The sequence below is a fragment of the Manis javanica genome, chromosome 10 (genome assembly GCF_040802235.1).
Source record: "Manis javanica isolate MJ-LG chromosome 10, MJ_LKY, whole genome shotgun sequence".
NCBI lineage: Eukaryota > Metazoa > Chordata > Mammalia > Pholidota > Manidae > Manis > Manis javanica.
In genome coordinates, this window is record NC_133165.1 from 45,028,650 (window position 1) to 45,051,866 (window position 23,217).

The window sequence follows — 23,217 nt, forward strand, 5'->3', positions numbered from 1 at the left end:
CTTTGTTTAACAATGTAACAGATCTCTTTCACACTTAAATATTTTATCTATCACTTTATCTTTATTTATTTATTATTTTGGTATCTTTAATCTACAATTACATGAAGAACATTATGTTTACTAGGCTCCCCCCATCACCAAGTCCCCCCCACATACCCCTTCACAGTCATTGTCCATCTGCATAGTAAGATGCTGTAAAATCACTACTTGTCTTCTCTGTGTTGCACAGCCCTCCCCGTGCCCCACCCCCCACACTATACATGCTAACCGTAATGCCCTCTTTCTTTTTCTCCACCCTTATCCCTCCCTTCCCACCCATCCTCCCCAGTTCCTTTCCCTTTGGTAACTGTTAGTCCATTCGTGGGTTCTGTGATTCTGCTGCTGTTTTGTTCCTTCAGTTTTCCTTTGCTCTTATACTCCACATATGAGTGAAATCATTTGGTACTTGTCCATTTCTGCCTGGCTTATTTCACTGAGCATAATACCCTCTAGCTCCATCCATGTTGTTGCGAATGGTAGGATCTGTTTTTTTCTTATGACTGAGTAATATTCCATTGTGTATATGTACCACATCTTCTTTATCCATTCATCTACTGATGGACATTTAGGTTCCTTCCATTTCTTGGCTATTGTAAATAGTGCTGCGATAAACATAGGGGTGCATCTATCTTTTTCAAACTGGAGTGCTGCATTCTTAGGGTAAATTCCTAGAAGTGGAATTCCTGGGTCAAATGGTATTTCTATTTTGAGGAACCTCTGTACTGCTTTCCACAATGGTTGAACTAGTTTGTTTACATTCCCACCAGCAGTGTAGGAGGGTTCCCTTTTCTCCACAACCTCGCCAACATGTGTTGTTGTTTGTCTTTTTGATGACGGCGATCCTTACTGGTGTGAGGTGATATCTCATTGTGGTTTTAATTTGCATTTCTCTGATGACAAGCGATGTGGAGCATCTTTTCATGTGTCTGTTGGCCATCTGAATTTCTTCTTTGGAGAACTGTCTGTTCGGCTCCTCTGCCCATTTTTTAATTGGATTATTTGCTTTTCGTTTGTTGAGTTGTGTGAGCTCTTTATATATTTTGGATGTCAACCCTTTGTTGGATCTGTCATTTATGAATATGTTCTCCCATAGTGTAGGATGCCTTTTTGTTCTATTGATGGTGTCCTTTGCTGTACAGAAGCTTTTCAGCTTCATATAGTCCCACTTGTTCATTTTTGCTTTTGTTTCCCTTTCCTGGGGAGATATGTTCATGAAGAAGTCACTCATGTTTATGTCCAAGAGATTTTTGCCTATGTTTTTTTCTAACAGTTTTATGGTTTCATGACTTACATTCAGGTCTTTGATCCATTTCAAATTTACTTTTGTGTATGTGGTTAGACAGTGATCCAGTTTCATTCTCTTACAGGTAACTGTCCAGTTTTGCCAGCACCATCTGTTGAAGAGACTGTCATTTCCCCATTGTATGTCCATGGCTCCTTTATCGTATATTAATTGGCCATGTATGTTTGGGATAATGTCTGGAGTCTCTTTTCTGTTCCACTGGTCTGTGCCTCTGTTCTTGTGCCAGTACCAAATTGTCTTGATTACTATGGCTTTGTAGTAGAGCCTGAAGTTGGGGAGTGAGATCCCCTCCCCACTTTATTCTTCCTTCTCAGGATTCCTTTGGCTATTTGGGGTCTTTGGTGTTTCCATGTGAATTTTTGAACTATTTGTTCCAGTTCATTGAAGCATGCTGTTGGTAATTTGATAGGGATTGCATCGAATCTGTATGTTGCTTTGGGCAGGATGGCCATTTTGACAATATTAATTCTTCCTAGCCAGGAGCATGGGATGTTTTCATTTATTAGTGTCCTCTTTAATTTCTCTTAAGAGTGTCTTATAGTTTTCATGATATAGATCTTTCATTTCCTTGGTCTTTCAATTCCTAGGTATTTTATTCTTTTTGATGCTATTGTGAATGGAATTGTTTTCCTGATTTCTCTTTCTATTAGTTCATTGTTAGTGTATACGAAAGCCACAGATTTGTGTGTTAATTTTGTATCCTGCAACTTTGCTGTATTACAATATCAGTTCTAGTAGTTTTGGAGTGGAGTCTTTAGATTTTTTTATGTACAGTATCATGTCATCTGCAAATAGTGACAGTTTGACTTCTTCTTTACCAATCTGGATTCCTTGTATTTCTTTGTTTTGTCTAATTGCCGTGGCTAGGATCTCCAGTACTATGTTGAATAACAGTGGGGAGAGTGGGCATCCCTGTCTTGGTCCCTATCTCAGAGGAAAAGCTTTCAGCTTCTTGCTGTTCAGTATGATGTTAGCTGTGGGTTTATCATATATGGCCTTTATTATGTTGAGGTACTTGCCCTCTATGCCCATTTTGTTGAGAGTTTTTATCGTGAATGGATGTTGAATTTTGTCGAATGCTTTTTCAGCACCTATGGAGATGATCATGTCCATTTTGTCCTTCTTTTTGTTGATGTGGTGGATGATGTTGATGGATTTTCGAATGGTGTACCATCGTTGCATTCCTAGGATGAATCCCAGTTGGTCATGGTGTATGATCCTTTTGATGTATTTTTTAATTCGTTTTGCAAATATTTTGTTGAGTACTTTTGCATCTACGTTCATCAGGGATATTGGTCTGTAGTTTTCTTTTTTGGTGGGGTCTTTGCCTGGTTTTGGTATTAGGGTGATGTTGGCTTCATAGAAGGAGTTTGGGAGTATTCCCTCCTCTTCTATTTTTGGGAAAACTTTAAGGAGAATGGGTATTACGTCTTCTCTGTATGTCTGATAAAATTCCTAGGTAAATCCATCTGGCCCGGGGGTTTTGTTCTTGGGTAGTTTTTTGATTACCGCTTCAATTTCGTTGCTGGTAATTGGTCTGTTTAGGTTTTCTGTTTCCATTTCTCCTAGGTTTTCCAGCTTGTTAGCATATAGGTTTTCATAGTATTCTTTAATAATTCTTTGTATTTCTGTGGGGTCCGTTGTGATTTTTCCTTTCTCATTTCTGATTCTGTTGATGTGTGTTGACTCTCTTTTTCTCTTAATAAGTCTGGCTAGAGGCTTATCTATTTTGTTTTTTTTCTTGAAGAACCAGCTCTTGGTTTCATTGATTTTTTCTATTGTTTTATTCTTCTCAATTTTATTTATTTCTTCTCTGATCTTTATTATGTCCATCCTTCTGCTGACCTTAAACCTCATTTGTTCTTCATTTTCCAATTTTGATAATTGTGACATTAGACTATTCATTTGGGATTTTTCTTCCTTCTTTAAATATGCCTGGATTGCTATATGCTTTCCTCTTAAGACTGCTTTTGCTGCATCCCACAGAAGTTGGGGCTTTGTGTTTTTGTTGTCATTTGTTTCTGTATATTGCTGGATCTCCATTTTAATTTGGTCATTGATCCATTGATTATTTAGGGGCATGTTGTTAAGCCTCCATGTGTTTGTGGGCCCTTTTGCTTTCTTTGTACAATTTATTTCTAGTTTTATACCTTTGTGGTGTGAAAAGTTGGTTGGTAGGATTTCAATCTTTTGGAATTTACTGAGGCCTAGTATGTGGTCTATTCTGGAGAATGTTCCATGTGCACTTGAGAAGAATGTGTATCCTGTTGCTTTTGGATGTAGAGTTCTATAGATGTCTATTAGGTCCATCTGTTCTACTGTGTTGTTCAGTGCCTCTGTGTTCTTAGTTATTTTCTGTCTGGTGGATCTGTCCTTTGGAGCGAGTGGTGTGTTGACACCTCCCAAAATGAATGCATTGCATCCTATTTCCTTCTTTAATTCTGTTAGTATTTGTTTCACATATATTAGTGCTCCTGTATTGGGGGAATATATGTTTATAATGGTTATATCCTCTTGTTGGACTGAGCCCTTTATCATTATGTAATGTCCTTCTTTATCCCTTGTTACTTTCTTTGTTTTGAAGTCTATTTTGTCTGATACTAGTATTGCAATACCTGCTTTTTTCTCCCTGTTGTTTGCATGAAATATCTTTTCCCATCCCTTGACTTTTAATCTGTGCATGTCTTTGGGTTTGAGGTGAGTCTCTTTTAAGCAGCATAAGATGGTTCTTGCTTTTTTATGCATTCTGTTACTCTGTGTCTTTTGATTGGTGCATTCAGTCCATTTACATTTAGAGTATTTATTGAAAGATATGTACTTATTGCCATTGCAGGCTTTAGATACACGGTTACCAGAGGTTCAAGGTTAGCTTCTTTACTACCTCACTGTCTAACTTAACTCACTTATTGAGCTATTATAAACACAGTCTGATGATCATTTCTCTCCCTTCTTATTCCTCCTCCTCCATTCTTCATATGTTGGGCCTTTTGTTCTGTGCTCTTTTTAGGAGTGTTCACATCTAGAGCAGTCCCTCTAAAATACCCTGAAGAGGTGGTTTGTGGGAGGCAAATTCCCTCAACTTTTGCTTGTCTGGGGACTGTTTAATCCCTCCTTCATATTTAAATGATAATCGTGCTGGCTACAGTATTGTTGGTTCAAGGCCCTTCTGTTTCATTGCATTAAATATATCATGCCATTCTCTTCTGGCCTGTAAGTTTTCTTTTGAGAAGTCTGATGGTAGCTTGATGGGTTTTCCTTTGTATGTGACCTTTTCTCTCTCTGGATGCCTTTAATACTCTGTCCTTGTCTTTGATCTTTTCCATTTTAATTATTATGTGTCTTGGTGTTGTCCTCTTTGGGTCCCGTCTCTCGGGAGTTCTGTGTGCCTCTGTATTCTTAGCAACTATTTCCTCCCCCTGTTTAGGGAAGTTCTCAGCAATTATTTCTTCACAGACACTTTCTATCCCTTTTTCTCTCTCTTCTTCTTCTAGTACCCCTATAATGCAGATATTGTTCCTTTTGGATTGGTCACACAGTTATCTTAATATTGTTTCATTCCTGGAGATCCTTTTATCTCTCTGAATCTGCTTCTATGTGTTCCTGTTCTCTGGTTTCTATTCCATCAATGGCCTCTTGCATCTTATCCATTCTGCTTATAAATCCTTCCAGAGATTGTTTCATTTCTGTAATCTCCCTCCAGATGTCATTCCTTAGCTCTTGTATATTTCTCTGCAGCTCTGTCAGCATGTTTATGATTTTTATTTTGAATTCTTTTTCAGGGAGACTGGTTAGATCTGTCTCTGTAGATCCTCTCTCAGGTGTTGTCTGAACTATTTTGGACTGGACTCAATTTTTTTGCCTTTTCATGGTGATAGCAGTGGCTGTAGGCAGGTTGCGGGTGTGTCAGCTGGGAGAAGAAAGTCCTTTCCTGCTTTCTGGATGCCTTGCCCTTCTCTGCTGCCTGTGTCGGTTACCTGCACTCCTGGAGCAGCCACTGGGTTAATCCCATAGGCTGTGGGTGGGGTCTCCGTCAGAGCAGCATGGAGCCCTGCAGGGAGTGGCAGGCACACCAGGTGCGCTCCTCCGCAATAGCGGCGCCCCTGCTGGGCAGCTGTGTGCCAGCAGCGGCCTTTGGGTCTGGCCTAGGTGGCTGTGCATCAGGCTGGGATTCTGGTCAGCTGCTGGGAGTGCAGCTGCTCCCTCTGGCACTGCTGCAGGAGTGCGTGGGCCTCTCCCGCGAGGACCTCTTCCAGGCTCCTCTGGCGCCACTACTGCCGGCGCTTGTGGGCCGCTTCTGGGCTGTTTGGTCGCCGCTATGGCGGGCTCGTACAAGCCGCTCCGAATCCTCTCTGGCACCGCCAGCCCACAAGAGCCACTCCTGGTCCCCTCCGGCGCTGCTGCCCCTGACGCACGCTGCCACTCTCCCACTACTGGGCTGGTGTGCCAGTGTCTGCACCTGTTGGGGGAATGACTGGCAGGCTGCTTAGTGCCATGAGGGGCTTCAGAGCTGTGCTGCTGCCCAGGGGTTTAGGGCGCTTAAAATTCCCGGGATTCCCAGATGCTGGCTAAGTGTGTCAGGATGACTTCGTCCAGCTGTGGGGTCCCTGTCTCTTTAAGACGTGCAAAAAGAACTTGCTTTTCTTTTGTCTCAGGGGCGCTGGTTGCAGGGAACTGCATGCAGGTTTTGCTTTTCTGTTTCTCTAATATCCAGCACCCTGTGCATCTTGTGTCTGCGCTCCTGGTGCAGATTTCTAGAGCTGGTTGTTTAGCAGTCCTGGGCTTCCACTCCCTCCCCATTCTGACTCCTTTCTTCCTGGTGGGTTCTGGGGTTGGGGAGCGTTCGGGTCCCACCTGGCCGTGGCTTGTATCTTACCCCCTTCGTGTGATGTTGAGTTCTCGCAGATGTATATGTATCCTGGCTGTTGTACTGCATCCACTGGTGTCTCTTTTAGGAATGTTGTATTTTTGTATTTTCATAAATATATACATTTTGGGGAGGAGATTTGCACTGAACTACTCATGCCGCCATCTTCCCATGATCCTAAAACAATGTCCTCTATCTTTTTTTTAAAAAAGATGTTAGAAAGGGATTTGCCTTACATTAGGTTCCCAAAGCCCAAAATGGGGATTCTTGACAAAGTGACTGGGGAAGTGTTTTCAGAAGAAGGATAATAAGGTCATCGTAATAGGAAAGTGAGGAAAAGCTGAGCAAGAATGTGGTTTCGGCTGGCAACCATCTTTGGTCTGATCCCAGAGAAAGCTATGGAGCCCAAATTGCACCACCAAGTTAGTTCCACATGGAGGTAAGACCTTTTATACATATGTGCCAGTCTGTCATTGGCCAAGGTCTGCCAGGAGGAAGGATGCTGAGCAGTTCTCCAGAGGAAGACGCAACTGGACAATGGATTGATGGATGTACTATTGGTGAAGGGAGCAGGATAGGGCACCAACAGTGTGCACTACAGTTCACCTTCGCACTGCTCAGATCTAGTTGCTTTTCCCATGAAGTCCACTCGATCCTGGTGCAGCTTCTCCAGATTCTGATTGGTCACAATTCTGGGTAAACTTAGAAGAGGAAAATTAGTTCTAGAACCTTAACTGGTGGTCATCATCTCCTTCCTCTGTCACTCACTAAGTCTAGCCCTCCCTCTTCCCTTCTACCCCTGGCTTCAGCTGGTATTTCCACTGGTCTCCATAGCTTGCTGCTGGGTTGATCTTAGCCCCCATCTCTGAATGATTGAGTCCCTGATTACCAAGCCCTATCATGCCACAGCTATAGTACTTGCTCATTTACAATTAAAACTCATTGTAATATCTGGATATGTTCCAGCGGATCACCTAAGTGGTAAACATACAGGCAGAGCACTGGGGAATCTGTGTCTCCATCTTGGTCATCATGGTGTCCAACTACATGTCCCAGCATGGCAACAGCAGATGGGAGAGCAGAGGAGCTACAACCGGGAATTTTAGAGAACAGCCTGGACATTGGAGCCAGTCCTGATTTTCAAGGCCTCTACAATTCATTCTCTCTGTATTCTTGGCAAGCCACTGAACCCCTCTGAACATCCTCTGTAAAAGGGGGGGGGTAATAATCATAAGACCTACTTCACAGGGTTGTTCTAAGGATTAAATGGAATAATGTCTATGTATGTAAAGTGACTGGACCATAACAGAGGCTAAGAAATGTGATTCTTTTTCCTTCCCCTGCATCTCATCTGCAACATAGGAATGAGAGCCCCTTGTCAGATAACCCTGATGGGAACTCAGAGTGACAAGGGCTGTGGAAAGGGCTCATAGACTGGAAAGTGTCATACCCCAGAGACTAGAGATGGTAATAACAGTATAGAGCCCTGGCTCTGGAACCTGAGCTCAAATCCTACTACTGCTCCCTACTAACTGTGTGACCCTGAATGAATCACTTAACCTTGCTGTGCCTCCATCTCCTCATCTGTAAAGTGGAGAAACAGTACTATCCACTCCATGGGGTTTTGTAAAGGAAACATGAGTTAATGTACAGAGAGAGTTTAGAACAACACCAGGCCCCTAGTGAGCGCTCAAGAAATGTTAGTGATGACAGTGAAGAAGGTTGAGCTGAAAGGCTGTGTGATCCAGGAGGGCAGGAACCCTCGCTCTTGGGTTCACCACCATCCCAGTCTCTGGAATGGTGGTGCAAAGGCTCATGGAATCAATGAATGGAATGGGCTGTGCTCCTCACCCTGGTAGTCCTGTGTTGAGGGCCTTTCTTCACGCATCCTTTCTGCCCCTTGGGCCAGCTACCCCATCAAGACCCTGACGTGGGCATTCCCTGACATCACATGCTCTCAGCAGACCAGATTCCTCAGCTTGGCTTTGTAGAGCTCCCACTTGGAACCATTATGCTCCTGTCTTCCTCAGACAACTCACTGAGGTGTCTTCTTTGTACATGGGGCAGGGGAGCTGATGATCTCTGCCAGGACAGACTTCTGCCTGGGGAGGAAGCTGGGCCTGGGCTGGGGGCCAATTCCTCTAGCTATGAAGGACCAGAGAGAGAGGAAGCAAAGCCCCTGAGAAGGAGGTGGGGGTGGGGGGTTGGGTAAGGGTGAGCCTGTCCTGTCCAGTGAGGCCTAGCCCCACATCCTGTCTGCCTGAGAATAGCACCAGATAGAGTAACTGCCTCCCTCTTCTCCTCCCCTCCTGTACTCCTCCTCCTCCTTCTCTTCCTCCACTACCTGTTCTGGCCCACATCTCAGTGCACCCACTCAATGGGCCCAGTCTAATCCCCTGATATCACTGCCTGCTCAGTACAGGCCCTGCCTGGTTGTTCTTGTAGCCCCTAGCCTTGGAGACCCAATTTAGGATCCCATGCCTCACAACCTGTCCTTCTCTCAGCCTCCTCCCTCCTTCAGCTCACAGTTCATATCTGAGACACTCCAGGCCCAATCCGATGCTGGGGACCAATGTCTAGGCTCTGTCCTGGCCTTGCTGTGTGACCCCAGGTAAGTAACTGCCTCTCTCTGGGCCTCCTCAGGCTCCTTATCTGAGTCTCTTCCATCCCCAGCTAATCACATCAACCTATTTTGGCTTATTCTCACACCTCACTGCTTTAGGAAATGCGGTTTGGTATCAGATCACATGTTTGGTGGTCTGCCCAACTAGACCACACCTGGGATGAAGGGACCTGACCAGCCTTATTATTTATCCCAGAGCCAGCCTCCAGGTAGGTGCTCTGTCAATATCTGCTGATTGAATGTATACATGGGTGAATGAATGAACAATGTATCTCCTGTTTTCACGGGAAGGGGTGGGCCTCCTCCCTCCACACCAGCCCCAAACAGGGCAGGAGGGAGGAGAGTATTCCACCGCAAAAAGGAAGGAAACAGGGTGGGGGTATGACTGACCACTCTCTGATGCAGCCGATGAACAGGGGCTGAGAATTGCGGAACACTGCTCCCCTATGGAGATACAGAGGGAGCTCTGGAGAGGGTCCAGAACCCAGTACCTGTCTCCCTGCCCTCCCAATCTGCCACAAGGCTTCCCTGGGCAGAAGGTTCTCAGGTGCATGTGTATGTCTGTGTGTGCTGTGTTTGGGTAGAGGGCAACCACCGGCCCAAGATCTCCCAGGATAGCAAGACTGAGACATGGCTAGATCTCCTAACCCCTGGCTGCACTCATGTCTGTGTGCATGCACTGTGGCCATGATGCATGCACACCCCATGTATATGTGTGTCTGCTCTGTCTGGCTTTCTCTAACATGTGTAGGTCTGATGTATGTGTGTGCTACAACACGTGTGTAAGCATGTCTGTTAGAAAGTCATCTCCATGAGGGCATGGATTTCTGTCTGATTTATTCCCTGCTCTATCCCAGCACCTGGAACAGGGACCAGCACACAGTAGGTGCCAATGTACACTTGAATGAATGAATGTATTTAAGTGTGTGCACGTCTAGCATGTGTGTGCCCATGTGCCAACATGTGTGCAGACATGCTCATGCTCCTGTGTCTAAGGGTGCACCTGGGTTTGGGTGATGTCACTCACATGCCACCCCTCCTGTCCCTTTTCCAAACTCCTTGGAAGCCAAGGCCCAATGCCTGGGTCCCCATGGGGCGGAGCAGGGGGCCGCCTCCTCACGGGAAACTGGATCCCAGGACGTGCAGAGCAGCAGGGAGCAGGGCGGCCCCTTTGTCCCCCTATAATCCCCTCCCCGCCCTTGCCCCCTCCCTCCCAACAACTAGGGTTTAAGGTCGACTTTGGGGGCTGTGGGGACTAAGGTGTCACCTCAGTGTCCCTTTCCCTGCCTATTCCCTGTTTCTGGGGCTTCTGCACCTGTCCCCCCAACCCAGGGTGTGACTTCTTCCCTCCCTCCTGGGCGGCCCCAGGGCTCAGCCCCAGCTATAAAGCTACCTGAGGGGAAGAAAGACAGGTGCCCTAGAACAACCTAGAGACTTCAGAGAGGAAGGAGCCAAGGAAAGAGCATGAGCTGTCTGCTGGGTGAGTGAGGGAGACTGGGTACCAGGACCAAGACTGAGGGTGGGTGGGTAGAGTACTGCCTGGGACCTCTGGCCCACTGAACTCATGTGCCTGGCTATCTTTGTATATGCTGGGAAACTCTAAATTCTTACACACAGATGACTGCATTAATCTTTCATTCATTAATTGAAGAAATATTTATTGAGTGCCTATTATGTGCTAGATAGTATTTGGGGATACAGCAGTGAACAGACAAAAATCTATGGTCTCATGGAGATTTCATTCTGCAGACAGACAATACACATAATTAGTAAGTAAATTATAATGCCAATGTGAAAGAAGGTGAGTGCAAGGATTCAAGTTTGTTGAATGAATGAATGAATGAATGAATGGGCCTTCACTTTCAGCCTTTAAATTCTGAACTTCTGAGAACTCAGGAATGTGAAAACGGGCACAAAAAAGTCCATTCTGCTTTGCTTCTTATCTCCATCTCTTCCTGCTGGTGACCGTAGGTAATTTCCCTCCTCCCTGAGCCTCACGCTGTTGGTGGAAACACAAACTAGGCCTGACCTTAAGAAGACAATTTGTCAGCATTTACTCACATTTAAAATGAGCATAGCCTCCAATCCAGATATTTCCACTTTCAACAGTGCCCGAAGAGGTCAGGGTAAGGATGTTCATAGCAGCATTAATTCACTCAACAAGTATTTAAGCTCTGTGCTAGGTGCTGGGGAACCAGCAGTGAATGAACCAGGTGAGGTTTCCTCTTTCCTGGAGTCAACATTCTAAGGGAAGAGACAATGACAAGCAAGTAGACAAATAAATCAGGTAGCTTCAAAGAGCAAGGCTCTGAAGACTAAATCAGGGAGAGGGAAGGGCTTCTTATATGCTGTCAGGACAGCTTATCTGAAGAGGCCAAGCCTTGGAAAGGTTTGGAGGGTAGTTCTGGCAGGGCCCAGCAAGGGGCAAGGCCTGAGTGGGAAAGGCTGCAGAACAGAAAGGAGGCCAGTGCAGAGGCACAGGACTTCTAGGCCACATGGAGGACTTTGGTTTCACTGGGTGAGGTGGGAGCCACAGGACGTTTCGGACAGAGGAGGGACCTTGGATATGGGGCGTTGTGGAGGGGAGAGGGGAGGCAAGGGTGGGAGCAGAGACCAGTGGGGAGGTGACTGTAATAGTCTGGGGAGACATGCTGGTGGTAGCAGTGGAAGGAGAGGAGTAGTTAGATTCTGGATATATCTTTTCATCATTTAAGATTTTTCACCGAAAATAACAAATTACAGAAAACTGCACAAGTCACAAGTGAACAGCTCAATGAATTTTCATGAAGTGAACATATCCTTGTCATAAGCACTCAGATCAAAAAACAGAGACCTAAACTGATTATGTTTTAAGGGCAGAGTCCACAGGATTTGCTGTAGGGCTGAATGTGCAGAGAAACAGAGAAGGTATCAAAGAGCGCCCCAGGGTTTTGACCTGAGCAACTGGAGGACTGGAAGTGCTATAACCTGAGATGGGAAGACTTGGGGAGGTGGGTAGGGGTGGGGATATAGAGCTGAGTATTGGACATTTCAAGTTTGAGTTGCTGGTTGAAATCCAAGGGAAAATGTCAAGCAGGAAGTTGAATACATGGGTCTGGAGTTCAGGGTAATGTTCTGGGCTGGAAATAATCTCTTTATAGGATGATTCTACCCTGACTTGGATACACAGATTGTTATAAGTCATAAGGGCTGCACCCATTTGAGGAGTTGTTTTGAAGAATGAATGAATAAGCAGGTGGAGTCAGGGACTCGGTGCTCACCTCTGATTTCTTCTGTCAGCCCCCCTCTGCCTGCTGACCCTTCTGCTGCCACCCCTCAGTCCAGGGGCCCCCATCTCCCCAGCTGAGCCTATCAATCAAGCCTACAGCCTGGCCCTCTACATGCAGAAGAATACATCTACACTGCTCCAGACTTACGTGAGCGACACTGGGCATGAACAGAGATGAAGGGAGAGGGACCTGCCCTCCTGGCCCAGCCCTGGGTAGGGGAAGCAGAACAAGGCCAGGAGAAGACTCTTCCAATGGGTCTAAGGGTCCAGGGGCACTGTCTACTAGAGATACAGCCACAGAATGCTGTCATTGACAGCTAGTGACCTTGGACAAAGTCATTCCTTCTCTCTTGGTCTCAGCTTCTTTATCTGCAAAACAAAATGGTGATCCTGCCTTTGCTGACCTCTCAGAACAGTTACAAGATTGAAAGGAAGCTTGTAAAGGGAAGGGCTTTACAGGGTTCTGATTATTCCTACAATCACATCGTGCTGTTTGCCTAGTTGAGCCTTGTGCCATGCTGGGTACTCTATCCCATTACCTTACTGACTCCTCAAACAGTTCTGAGATGGAAGTATAATCTATTTTACTGATAAGTTAACTGAGTCTTAGAGAGGGTGAATAATTTGCCAGAGGTCACATAGCTAATAACTGGCAGTGCCAGGATTTTAAAGCAGGTCTGTGGCATTAGATGCCAATGCCCCCCCCCACACCCCACTACCAACTGTCTAGAAGTTCAGACTGGCAGCCTGTGACTGGGTCTGACCCAGATGTTTTCTAGTTGAGCCATGCAGTGCTTGTTAAAATTTTGGATATGAATGTGTCTAAAACAGGTGCAGGGATCCTGTTGACCAAAGCTCCTGTCTGCTGACCCCATCTTAGGCCTGTCTTCTTCCCCAGGTTACATGACCTACCCCTGGTGGCTCCAGGGTTTGACGCCTCCAATGAAGTATATTCCAGACCCTTGTGAAGTTAGTAAAATCTGGTTTCCAGTCCCCTATCTACCATTGTTCCAGGGGTGGCTGTGGGCACCCTGAGCCTCAATTTCTCCACCTGCAAAATGGGGATCTAGGACTAGGTGATCTACCAATTAGGGGCTTTATCAGTGTGCACTAAGATTCTGTGGCTCGAGGTCTACAGAGGCAAGAACTTTAATGGAGAAGGCTAAACTAAATTTAATAATATTAACAATTATTTATTAATGAGTATAATAAAATTAACAAACATAACTAAATGCTGTAAATAAAATAGAAATGTATAGGGCTATAATGACATTGACAATATAGATTGAGAATATTACAATAGATGATTTATAGGTCATGATATCAGTGTTCATCATATTAATATAAATATATTAATTAACAGTGGCTTATCATGCCCTTATTATATGTTAGGTACTGTGCTAAATGCTTTATGTATATTACTTCTTATCATCTTCACGATAATACTGCCACATGGGAATTATTAAAGCTGTGAATCAAAGTTGTACAACTTGTACTTGGAAGAATCTAAATTGGATCCTAACAGAGCCCAAGCTCTGTGCTAGCACATCCCACCAATTTTCTGAGAGGTAGTGAGAGGCACTGCTCCCTGGGAAGATGCTAGTCTCATAGAAGGCAGATGTGAAGTTCAGGGAGCCCCAGAGCACTCCTTTGGTCTCCTCACTCCTGTCTGTCTCTGTCCCTCATGCAGCTCCAGTACCAGGGCAGCCCCTTTAGTGACCCTGGCTTCTCAGCCCTTGAGCTCCAGCTCAGCAGCCTGCCTCCTGCTGCCATCTCCTTCAAGACCTGGCATGCCTTGGATGATGGGGAGCGGCTGAGCCATGCTCAGGGGGCCTTCCTGGCCTTGACCCAGCACCTACAGCTTGTGGGGGACGACCAGAGAGATCTGAACCCTGGCAGTCCTATCCTGCTGGCTCAGCTTGGGGCTGCAAGACTCAGGGCCCAAGGTCTACTGGGCAACATGGCTACCATCATGACTGCTCTGGGCCTGCCCGTCCCCCCTGAAGAGGACACTCTTGGGCTTGTGCCCTTTGGGGCCTCAGCCTTCGAGAGGAAATGTCGAGGCTATATAGTGACCCGGGAATATGGCCACTGGACAGACCGAGCTGTGAGGGACTTGGCTTTGCTCAAGGTCAAATACCCTGGATAGAGGTGGTGGGATTTCCTATCAGAAGCTACAAAATCTCTTCTTTCACAGTGGACTCTTCTGTGCCTTGATGCTTGGCTAGAAAGGAGATAAATCTTGTCTAGCAGACAGGGCTTATGTGCCATGTATTTGGGAATATTTCCTAGAAACAAGGCCTCAAGTTCCTATTGCCTAGGCCTTCCTGCCTAGGTCCTACAGCCTCCCTTCCAAATCTGGGTGGGACCCTATGGATATTACTTCATGGATTCCCAATCCAGTGGTACTGGTTGCCTATTTCCTGGGTGGCAAGAAGTGCCTCTTTAAGAGTCTTCACTTCCCACTCTGCAAGGAAAGGACAGTTGGTCTCTTTTCTGAGCCCTCCTGGAGATTTTCCCCTTTCTGTAATTTTGGGGAGGCCCAGGGGCTGCCTTGCTTCCTATATGAAGATTAGGACTTTCTGAGCAGTTAGGATTCTCTTCGTGCTGGAGTTCATTTCTTACCCTAGTCTACCTCCCTGACTGTGATCACTGTTCCAACTTCCCATCTTAATGGGGCTTACTTAACTTCCCGATCAATGGAAATCCAGTTCTTGAAAACTAAGGACTCATGTCACATCTGTTTCCTGCTCAGGACACATCCACTTCCTGTTCTGGGTTGATAGATTGCACCCCTGGCCTGGGGCTGTCATGAATTTCCTATTAATACTGTGGCTTGTGGTTATGTCTGGGGGACCAGGATGCAACCCAAGAATCTTATTCTTCTCAAAGGTGTCTCCCCATTTTCAACAAGTCCATATGTTGATAACTTTAGCATTTTTTTGTTATTATTAAACATTTTATTTACAAAAAATTAATTTATTCTCAGAAATAAAACTCTTAAAAGTGTTGATTTTTTTCTCTCCACAGACCTGGGGGAGGGGATGTGCAGGGATAGGGCAGAGGGGAGTGAAGGAGAGGAAGGACATCAAAGGGAAAGGGGGGCAGGGCCCAAAGGGATGGGATGGTGGGGAGGGCAGCCCAGGGAGTGACCCCTGGGGGAGGTGGCTGAAATTTGTCTGGAGTAGCCTTCCCACAACAGCCCAGGAAAGGTCAGAGAGAGGGACAGGGAAACAGCAAGGAAGTGTCCCCTCCTTCAGGTGAAGCTGAGATGTACACATGCTCACATGGGGCCAATGGGGAGACAAGAGATGGAGAAAAAGAGACAAAAAGACCCTCAGAGATGAGTAATGGTGGGAGACTAAGAGAGATGGAGGCAGGGCCAAGCGATGGGGAAAAAGTGGGGGGTGGGGGACAGAGCAGGAAAATGATGGACATGGCAAGTCACATACCGAGACAAGGAGGTACCGAGAGAGAGAAAGAGACAGAGAGCACAAAAAAGCAAATAGAGAAGGCAGACACACAGAGGATGGAGACGGTCCGTGCACATCAGACACTGATAGAGATGGAGAGAGACTCTAGAGGTGACAGCGAGCTGCTCCCCGCGCCCGCGCTCAGCCTGGGCCCCCGGGCACCAGCTGGCCCAGGTCGCCCTCGGTTCGGCTCACCCAGTCGCGGTAGAGGCCGCACACGCGGAGCCCGAGCACCTTGGCCGGGAACACGCCGGCGGTGGCGGCTGGAGCAGCGGCGGGCTCGGGCCGGGGCCCTCGGGTCTCGGAGCCCTGCGCGGACAGCACGTCCTCAACTGCGGCGCCTAGGGCCCGGGCCTGGAGCGTCGCGTCCTCCAGGCGCCGCAGCAGGCACGCCGCGCGCGGGTTCAGCTCGGCCTGGCGGCGGCGCACAAAGTCCAACAGCGGCGACAGCTCAGCCAGCGCCGCGGCGTCAAGCCGCAGCCGCTCCTGCGCCGGCAGGCTCGCGTGGCCCGATGCCGGGGCGCTCAGGCCGGCTACCGGCAACCGCGGTGGCGCGAAGCCTGGCAGCCCGAAGGGGTCTCCCTGGTGCTGCACCTGCGGAGACATGGCCGTCAGGGGGCTCCCGGAGGAGCGACGGCGTAGGGGGCAGTGACTCCACCTACCCTCTCCGGGCCTCAGTTTCCTCATCTTGCAAAAGAGACATTCCTTTTAACAGAGATGCTGTGTTTGAGATAACGCAAAACAAACAGTGCATGGTAGGATAATAGAACTAGCTTTGTGGTCCTACCACCCTCCGTCATAAAAGTTACATAATTATTTTTAATGTTATCATTAAAGTCATTTTAATGTCATCAAGGTCACATCAAGTTGGCAGGCCTACGGTACTCATATTCAAAACTGTACCCTCCTTACACTACACCAGATCAACTTCGGGAAATCCCTTCTTTCCTTGGGCAGGAAAACCAAATATGTTAGCAGATTCCCCTCTGTCAAAGCCCCCTCTGGGGATGGAATTTTTGTTCCAGCTTGAAACCTGGTTTTGGCCTCTCTGCATAGCGTAGGTAGAACAGTTCACAGCTCATCTTGTTCAGTGTCTCCTTTTACAGTTGGGAAGACCAAGGTCCATAGAGGTAGGATGATAATATTATACAGAGCCTAGACCCCAGGTTTCCTGACTTTCAGACCAGAGTTCTCTTCACACTCGCAGAATGCCTGTCTTAAAGCACCAAGGAGGGAATCTCCAAGCTGAGGCGGACGGTTGGAGGGGCATTTGGGGCACAGAAAGGATCCTCCTGAATTTGCTGTGTGGCCAATTTCCATAGCTGGGAAATGAGGTTGAGAAAATGGTTGGTCAAGGACCCTGTGACCTGTCCTTCCCTATTCCCCAGGTCCCTGGTACCTCTACCCCCAACCCCACTCACATATTCCTGGAGCAGCTGCTCAGCATATTTGGTAAGGAGGTGGGCAAGACTGTGTGTTTGACGGATCTTGGCCTCCAGGTGGGGAACAGATGAGATTGAAGAGTCAGCCTGTGGGTCTTCTGGTGGGAAAAGAGGAGCAGAATGAAGGGTGGCAGCCCAACCCCCTATTTCTTGACTACTTCCAGCCTGGCTCTTCCTTCCTGAACTCAGAAGCTCTGCTTTGAATTCTCTGACCTGTAGACAGGCCGGCTCTGCCCCATTCCAACCGAGGTATAATGAGGCACCCGACATTTGCCAAATGGTTGTTCTACCTGAAATGTTCTCTGTCCCCGAATCACTGTTGAAATCTTATTAAAGCCAAATTAAAATATCGCCTTCCCAGTGCAGCCTCCGGATTCACCCCTCCTTTAAATGAACTTCTTCCTTCTCCTTAAAGCCATTTATTCATACTTCCAAGTAGTTCTTTTAATGGCTTTTATCTGTGTGAATCTGCCTCAGTTTGGGAGCCCTTTGAAGGTGGGGCTCCCATATCTCTGTACCTCAGTGATTGTTGGTGGAATTCATTATTCACTGAAACACAGGACTTCAAATCAAAATGTGCCTTTAAGCCCATTTTATGAACTGGAAGACCAACGTCCCATTTCCTCCGATGGCCCTCCTCTGCAAAGCGTAGGGCTGGGAACGATCCAGCGACCGGCCTTCCCCAGCACAAGTTTAGAGGGCGGCGCCTCTAGCGGACAGCTACATTTCTCGAGATGCCCAGCGCGCGAGCCCGGGGCATGCTGGGGAGTGTAGTCTGGCGCGGTAACTCCAGCCCCGCCCCCCGCCCCCCGCCCCCCGCCTGAGTTTCCCACCGCCTGTCCCTAGCTTTTAACAGCCTCGGTTTTCGCCTCCTGTTGTCAGTGACTGGCTCCTGTGGCCCAAAGACTTCCTCTCCTAACTCTTACTCTCCCTCTGACCCCATCTCTGATTCTTTCCCAATACTCAGATGATCCAAACGTCAAGCCCCAGCCACGACCCCAGTCCAACCCCAGGGTGTACTCGAACTGGTGATCTAACCCCCGAGCCCAAGTACCTGAATGCACAGCCCTCGGCCTCTAAACTCTGGCATTTCCCCTTCCCATAGTTCACCCACAGCGCACTCGCTCGTTACCTGACACCGGGGCCCTCCGCTTCCCGGCTCAGGCCGCTCCCTTCCTGGCCTCGGGGATAGCGGGGACCCAGACCCAGCTTCCAGCCCTTCTGACCCCTGCTCCCCTCGGACACCCAGCATTCAGACCTTCAGGCCCTTACCCAGACTTCCCTCCCTTAGGCTCATGCTGGCCCCAGGCTGATCCCGGTTGTCTCCATGCCCCCCTTCCGAAGGTGGGGAGCAGGGGGAATGGGGTAGGGGCGTGGCCCGGGTGCAGCCAATCAAGGCTCAGACCCCAAACAATTCCCCTCGCCCCGCCTCCCCGCTCTGCGCCCCCGGCAGGATTTCTTGGCCCTGCTCAGCTAGCTCCTAACTTCGCGGCCTCCTTGGGAAAGGGGCCTGACGGGGGCGACAGTTTGTGAGCAAGGTGGACTAGGGACCTCGAGGGTGGGGATGCCGGAGACTAGGAGGCAGTTCTGCGTCCCGCCAGGAGAAGGAGGCCCAGGCTCCACCTGGAGCAAGGCTAGGCGCCTGGGCTGCTTTTTGGAGAAAACGGGGGTAGGGATATAAGAGAGGGCGCAGCTGGCAGGACAGGAAAGTGCTGGCCCTCCTTCTTGGTTGCGGTGGGGGAGCCGGGCACTCGAGACGCCACAATGGGAGCCCTCAGGCTGGAGCCACACCTGCTCAAACAAACACCTCCTGGCCTATCTTAGATACTTCTTGCTCCCGCTTTCAGTGTCACAGATATTAGGAGAGGAACAGATAGCCCACCTCACCTCACAGTACCAGACCCAGTAAGGGAACCCCTCTGACACATCTACATCTACTGCTTACAGACTTCATTATCACACCGGAACAAGCTTCAGAGACGGTCACATCCACACGTCAACCCCTCTGACGTGGTGCAAATGCTGAAAAGACTGTATACATTTACTTATCCCCACAAACGGTTCCCAAGCACTCACTCTGTCCTGGGCTCTGGGATCTAGAGACGATCCCATCTGTACTTGGTCTCTGGCTCCCTGAGGAGCTCACAGTCTGATAGGGGAGACCATCCACAGCAGAATTTGTGAGTAAAGGCACCGGGAAGGAGGCATATATGTCTGTGAGAATATTACGATGAGCCGAAAACTGCAAGAATGTAGGATGAAAGGCACAGCAGGTGCAGTTGAAACTCTGCTATTGGTAGGAGCCACAATCACTACTTATTAACAGTGAATATTTATTGGGCATTTACTATATGCAAGGCATTGCACTAAGAGCTATAGACATCTTAACTTTCTTTTATGTTGTAGTTGAGGAAATAGAGATAAGTGACTCGTCCAAGGTCACTGGACAAGCAGAGTGGGGATTTTACCCCAGCACTTTGGCTCCTGAAATGTGGTCATACTCACCCTCCTACATCTTAACCTCTCTGGACATAGTCACACCACAACAGACACCATAGCCACACCGTTGAAAAACAGGCACACATAGTAACATAAATTTGGACATATCTGCTGGCAAACACAGCCTCAAATAAAATCAAGACACACTCATTTTAAGTAAAACTTCAGTGAATATAAGATACATAGGAAAAATGCATGCATCATAAGTGTACAGTTCGGTGAATTTTCGGAATAAATATGCCCAGGGAAACAGCACCAGATTGAATATCTGGCGTCCAGAGCCCTCCTAGCTCCTTCCAGTCTTAAGGGCAACCACTATCTTGAGGTCCCACATAATAAATTCGTTTTGTCTATTTTGAACTTCATATAAATGGAATCACGCAGTGTGTACGGTTGTATCTGACTTCTTTCATGGGACTTGTAGCGGTTGTTGGGTGTAGCAGACATCAATCACTCTCCTTGCTGTGTCCATGGTGTGAAAAGGCTGCAATTCATTTTTCACTCTCCACTTGCTGGGTTGTTTTCCTGTTTGACGCTATTATGAATAGTGTTATGAACATTCCAGTACAGTTTTTTGGTCTTGATCTCTACCAATTTACATTCCCCCAGAAATATGAGAGGTCCAGTTGCTCTACTTTGCTTACACTTGCTATGGCCCGTCACTCTCATTTTAGTCATTCTGATGGGTGGAGACTCACTCTCCTATTTGCAGCGTCGGGCACGCATTTGGCATTCAGCTAATAGACAACTGAATGCATGTCTGGCTGAAAGAAGACTAGGACAGAGGCAGCCAGCTCGGCGAGGGTGGACACACAGTCCCTCCACACAGCATCCCAGGGACCGCCACGCGCAGCGGACGCACTTAGAGACACGGACACTCTCGCGCTCCCAGAGCGCACGTGGTCTGAACGCACCATCTCCGCCCAGCGTCGCGCGTCCAGTGGTGGAGCTGCCCCAACCCTCACTCGCGGCAGCGGGCAGGGGGCGCTGCGCGTCCGGGCGCCCCGAGAGGGCGGGCCCGGGCGGGGCGGGGCGGGGCCGGCCGGCGGGCAGGCCTGGGCTCTGGCTGTCCGCGCCTCCTGGCCGCTCCGGGCCGGGCCGGGGCGGGGCGCGGCGGCAGGAAGCGGGGCGGGGACTTGCGGAGGAGTTGGGGAGCTAGGGAGGGCGCGGCTAACTCCTGGAGGGACGGCAGGCCCAGTGAGAGGCTCCCGGGTCTGGCGCCAAGCCTGAGCCTGCCGGACGGGAGGCGGTCCAGCTGCGGGCTCGGCCTCGGCCCCAACCCGCCAGCATGGCCGGCCGGACCGTGCGGGCTGAGACCCGGAGCCGGGCCAAGGATGACATCAAGAAGGTGATGGCGACCATCGAGAAGGTCCGGAGATGGTGAGCGCTTTCTGGGGACCAGGGACAGGACATGGCGGGACCACTCCTCTCCCAAATGCTTCTACCCTCCCTTCGCTAGCTGTGGTGTCCAGGTGTTAGGTGTGCCCCTCAGCTGCGCCCTGGATCTGCAGAGCTCTTTCCCCCTTCTGGCTACACCCTGGGGTCTACAAAGCGTGCTCCCCAGCGGTGCCCTCCCAGAGCAGGAGCGCTCATTTATGCCCCGCCCCCTGAAGCTTTGACACTCCTCAGGCAAGTGTGGCTGGGATCTTCATTGCTATGGTCCCCAGCGAGGTCCTAAGCCTTGCTCCCTATGTATGCCCCAGGTGTCTGCAGAGCTATGGTCTGGATTTGAACCCAAGGTCTGGATTTGAACCCAGGCAGTCCAACCCCAGAATCTACTCTATGTTCCCTCTGCCTGAATGTGCTCTACCTCCCCATTTGTCTACCTGATGAAAGCCTACTCACCTGTCTGGTCTCCAGAAGCACCCCCATCTGGAATCTGCAGTGCTCTCTACCTCTAACTATGCCCCATTAGCAAAATTGCCCCCTCCCTTGTGCATCACCCCCCACCTTCACGGGTATCCCCAGATGTGTCCAGCTTCTGGGGGGCCCTCTCGTGGGGCCTTTCTGACTTAGTCCCTCACCCTCCCACAGGGAGAAGCGCTGGGTGACTGTGGGCGACACTTCCCTTCGAATCTTCAAGTGGGTGCCAGTGGTGGACCCCCAGGAGGAGGTGAGCGAGCTCCCCCACACCAGGCCCTGCATCTGTGGGACCTCAGGCAATCCTCTACCCACCCAGGCCTCCACCTCCAGGCCCCACTCTGAGTTCTCAAGTGCAGCAACTCAGACAGATGTTAAAAATTACTAGCAACTCCACCCCCTTCTCCCTTTTTGCTGCTTCATTCGGAACCCAGAGTTCAAGACCTAAGCCAGTGTGCCAACTTGTGACACCTCATGCAGGGAATTTTATTTCTCTGTGCCTCAGTTTCCTTATTTGTACAATGGGGACTTTGTAAACACTAAGTAGAACTCTGCCTCTGACCCTTACCCTTCTAACCCACAGGAGCGCCGGAGGGCAGGTGTCGGGGCAGAGAGATCCCGAGGCCGGGAGCGGCGGGGCAGGGGTGCCAGTCCCAGAGTGGGTGGCCCTCTCATCCTGCTTGATCTCAATGGTATGTAGGGATCCTGGGATTTGGGAACTGTGGGGATTGAGGCAAGAGATTAGGGGCTTCCAGGTCCAACTATTTTGGCTTCTGCTTCCACAGATGATAACAGTAACCAGAGTTTCCATTCAGAAAGTTCCCTGCAAAAGGGCACTGAGCCCAGCCCTGGAGGCACTCCCCAGCCCAGCTGCCCTGTATCACCGGCTGGACCACCGGAAGGGGTCCCAGAGGATGCTCAGCCCCCACAACTGGGCCAGGAGAGAGGTAGGACCAGGAGCCCCCTCCTCTGAGTCTTGTCTTCTCCAAAGTTGAAACCATCAGCTTACCCCTGCACCTGCTTCCCATCCTGTGTTGCCTCCTCAGGGATGCCTTCCCTGACTCCTTTGGAAAGTCACCACACTACCTCTGGGGACTCTGTCTCATTCCTCTGGCTTCTTCTGGTCTGTAGATAAGTTATCACCATCTGAGATTTTCATGTACACTTAACTTTTTATTACTTAAGTTTCTCCCTCACTCCCACCTCATGTCAGCTTCTTGAACATTGGGCTCATATTGATCTTGTTCACTACTGTATCCTTCGAACAATGGGGGACATACAGTAGGCACTCAATAAATATTTGTGGAGGAGCAAATAGTGATACTCGTATAAGTGATTCATAACAAGTGATAATAACAGTAGTACTTATTGGGCTCCCACTGTGCCAGGTGCCCTTCTAAACATTGTGTATGTTTTATTTCATTTAATCCTCACGACAACCCTTTGAGCATTATGATCCCCATTTGTGGATAAGAAATTGAAACCCAGAGAAGTTAAGTAAGCTGCCCAAGCTCACACAGATGGTGAACCAGCACCCTGGGCCAGCACCTTGAATCCTCAGCTCCTCTTTCTTCCATATAGTTAATTCCCTGTTTGGTCAGAACCACCTTCCAAATGTGTCTACTTTCCTCTCCCTCCCCAGGTTCTGTCACCTCTCACCCACATCCAGCTCCAGCCTCCTCATGCATCTCCTCTCCTCCAGTTGCCTCCACACAACCGCCAGAACTTCTTTTAAAGCACGGTTTTGACAGGGTCATTTTTCTGCTTCAAAGACTTCAGTGGCTCCCTGTGGCCTGTGACTCCTCAGCATGGCACTCTGGCCCTTTGTGAACTATTCCCTGAAACC

The 23,217-nt window shown here is 48.8% G+C and overlaps 3 protein-coding genes across 9 annotated transcripts in view; 2 read left to right on the forward strand and 1 right to left on the reverse strand.

Moving 5' to 3' along the window:
- Window positions 1–325: 325 nt before the first annotated feature.
- Window positions 326–18,396, reverse strand: CTF1 (cardiotrophin 1). 6 transcript variants are annotated; one of them, XR_012122226.1, is made up of 5 exons: window positions 18,285–18,396; window positions 16,992–17,110; window positions 15,766–16,164; window positions 10,891–11,073; window positions 326–6,898 (listed from the first exon to the last, which is right to left on the reverse strand). XR_012122226.1 is itself a non-coding variant. In XM_037019474.2 (4 exons), the coding sequence occupies exons 1-4, from the start codon at window positions 18,307–18,309 to the stop codon at window positions 10,966–10,968; spliced, it is 651 nt and encodes a 216-aa protein (XP_036875369.1). In that variant the 5' UTR covers window positions 18,310–18,396; the 3' UTR covers window positions 10,492–10,965. The 6 variants fall into 6 exon arrangements, 3 of the variants coding, with proteins under 3 accessions (XP_036875369.1, XP_017498375.2, XP_036875373.1); XR_012122225.1 differs by having other exon boundaries at window positions 326–6,907; XR_012122227.1 differs by having other exon boundaries at window positions 326–6,907; window positions 16,992–17,107; window positions 18,285–18,382.
- On the forward strand, window positions 12,096–14,246 carry LOC108385428 (cardiotrophin-2; the record flags this gene model as incomplete). The annotated part of the gene is made up of 2 exons (XM_017642875.3): window positions 12,096–12,245; window positions 13,788–14,246. Coding segments are annotated over 2 exons (609 nt in total), but the record flags the coding sequence as incomplete, so codon positions are not given.
- Window positions 18,397–20,558: 2,162 nt separating the features above from the next.
- The window catches only part of BCL7C (BAF chromatin remodeling complex subunit BCL7C), a 32,949-nt gene continuing 30,290 nt past the window's right edge, over window positions 20,559–23,217 (forward strand). The window contains exons 1-4 of one of the 2 annotated variants that reach the window (XM_073215303.1): window positions 20,559–20,891; window positions 21,546–21,624; window positions 21,955–22,063; window positions 22,157–22,318. In XM_073215303.1, the coding sequence (XP_073071404.1) occupies window positions 20,800–20,891; window positions 21,546–21,624; window positions 21,955–22,063; window positions 22,157–22,318 (442 nt within the window). In that variant the 5' untranslated portion in view covers window positions 20,559–20,799. The remainder of the gene's footprint in view (window positions 20,892–21,545; window positions 21,625–21,954; window positions 22,064–22,156; window positions 22,319–23,217) is intronic. The other variant, XM_017642858.3, reaches the window with a different exon arrangement.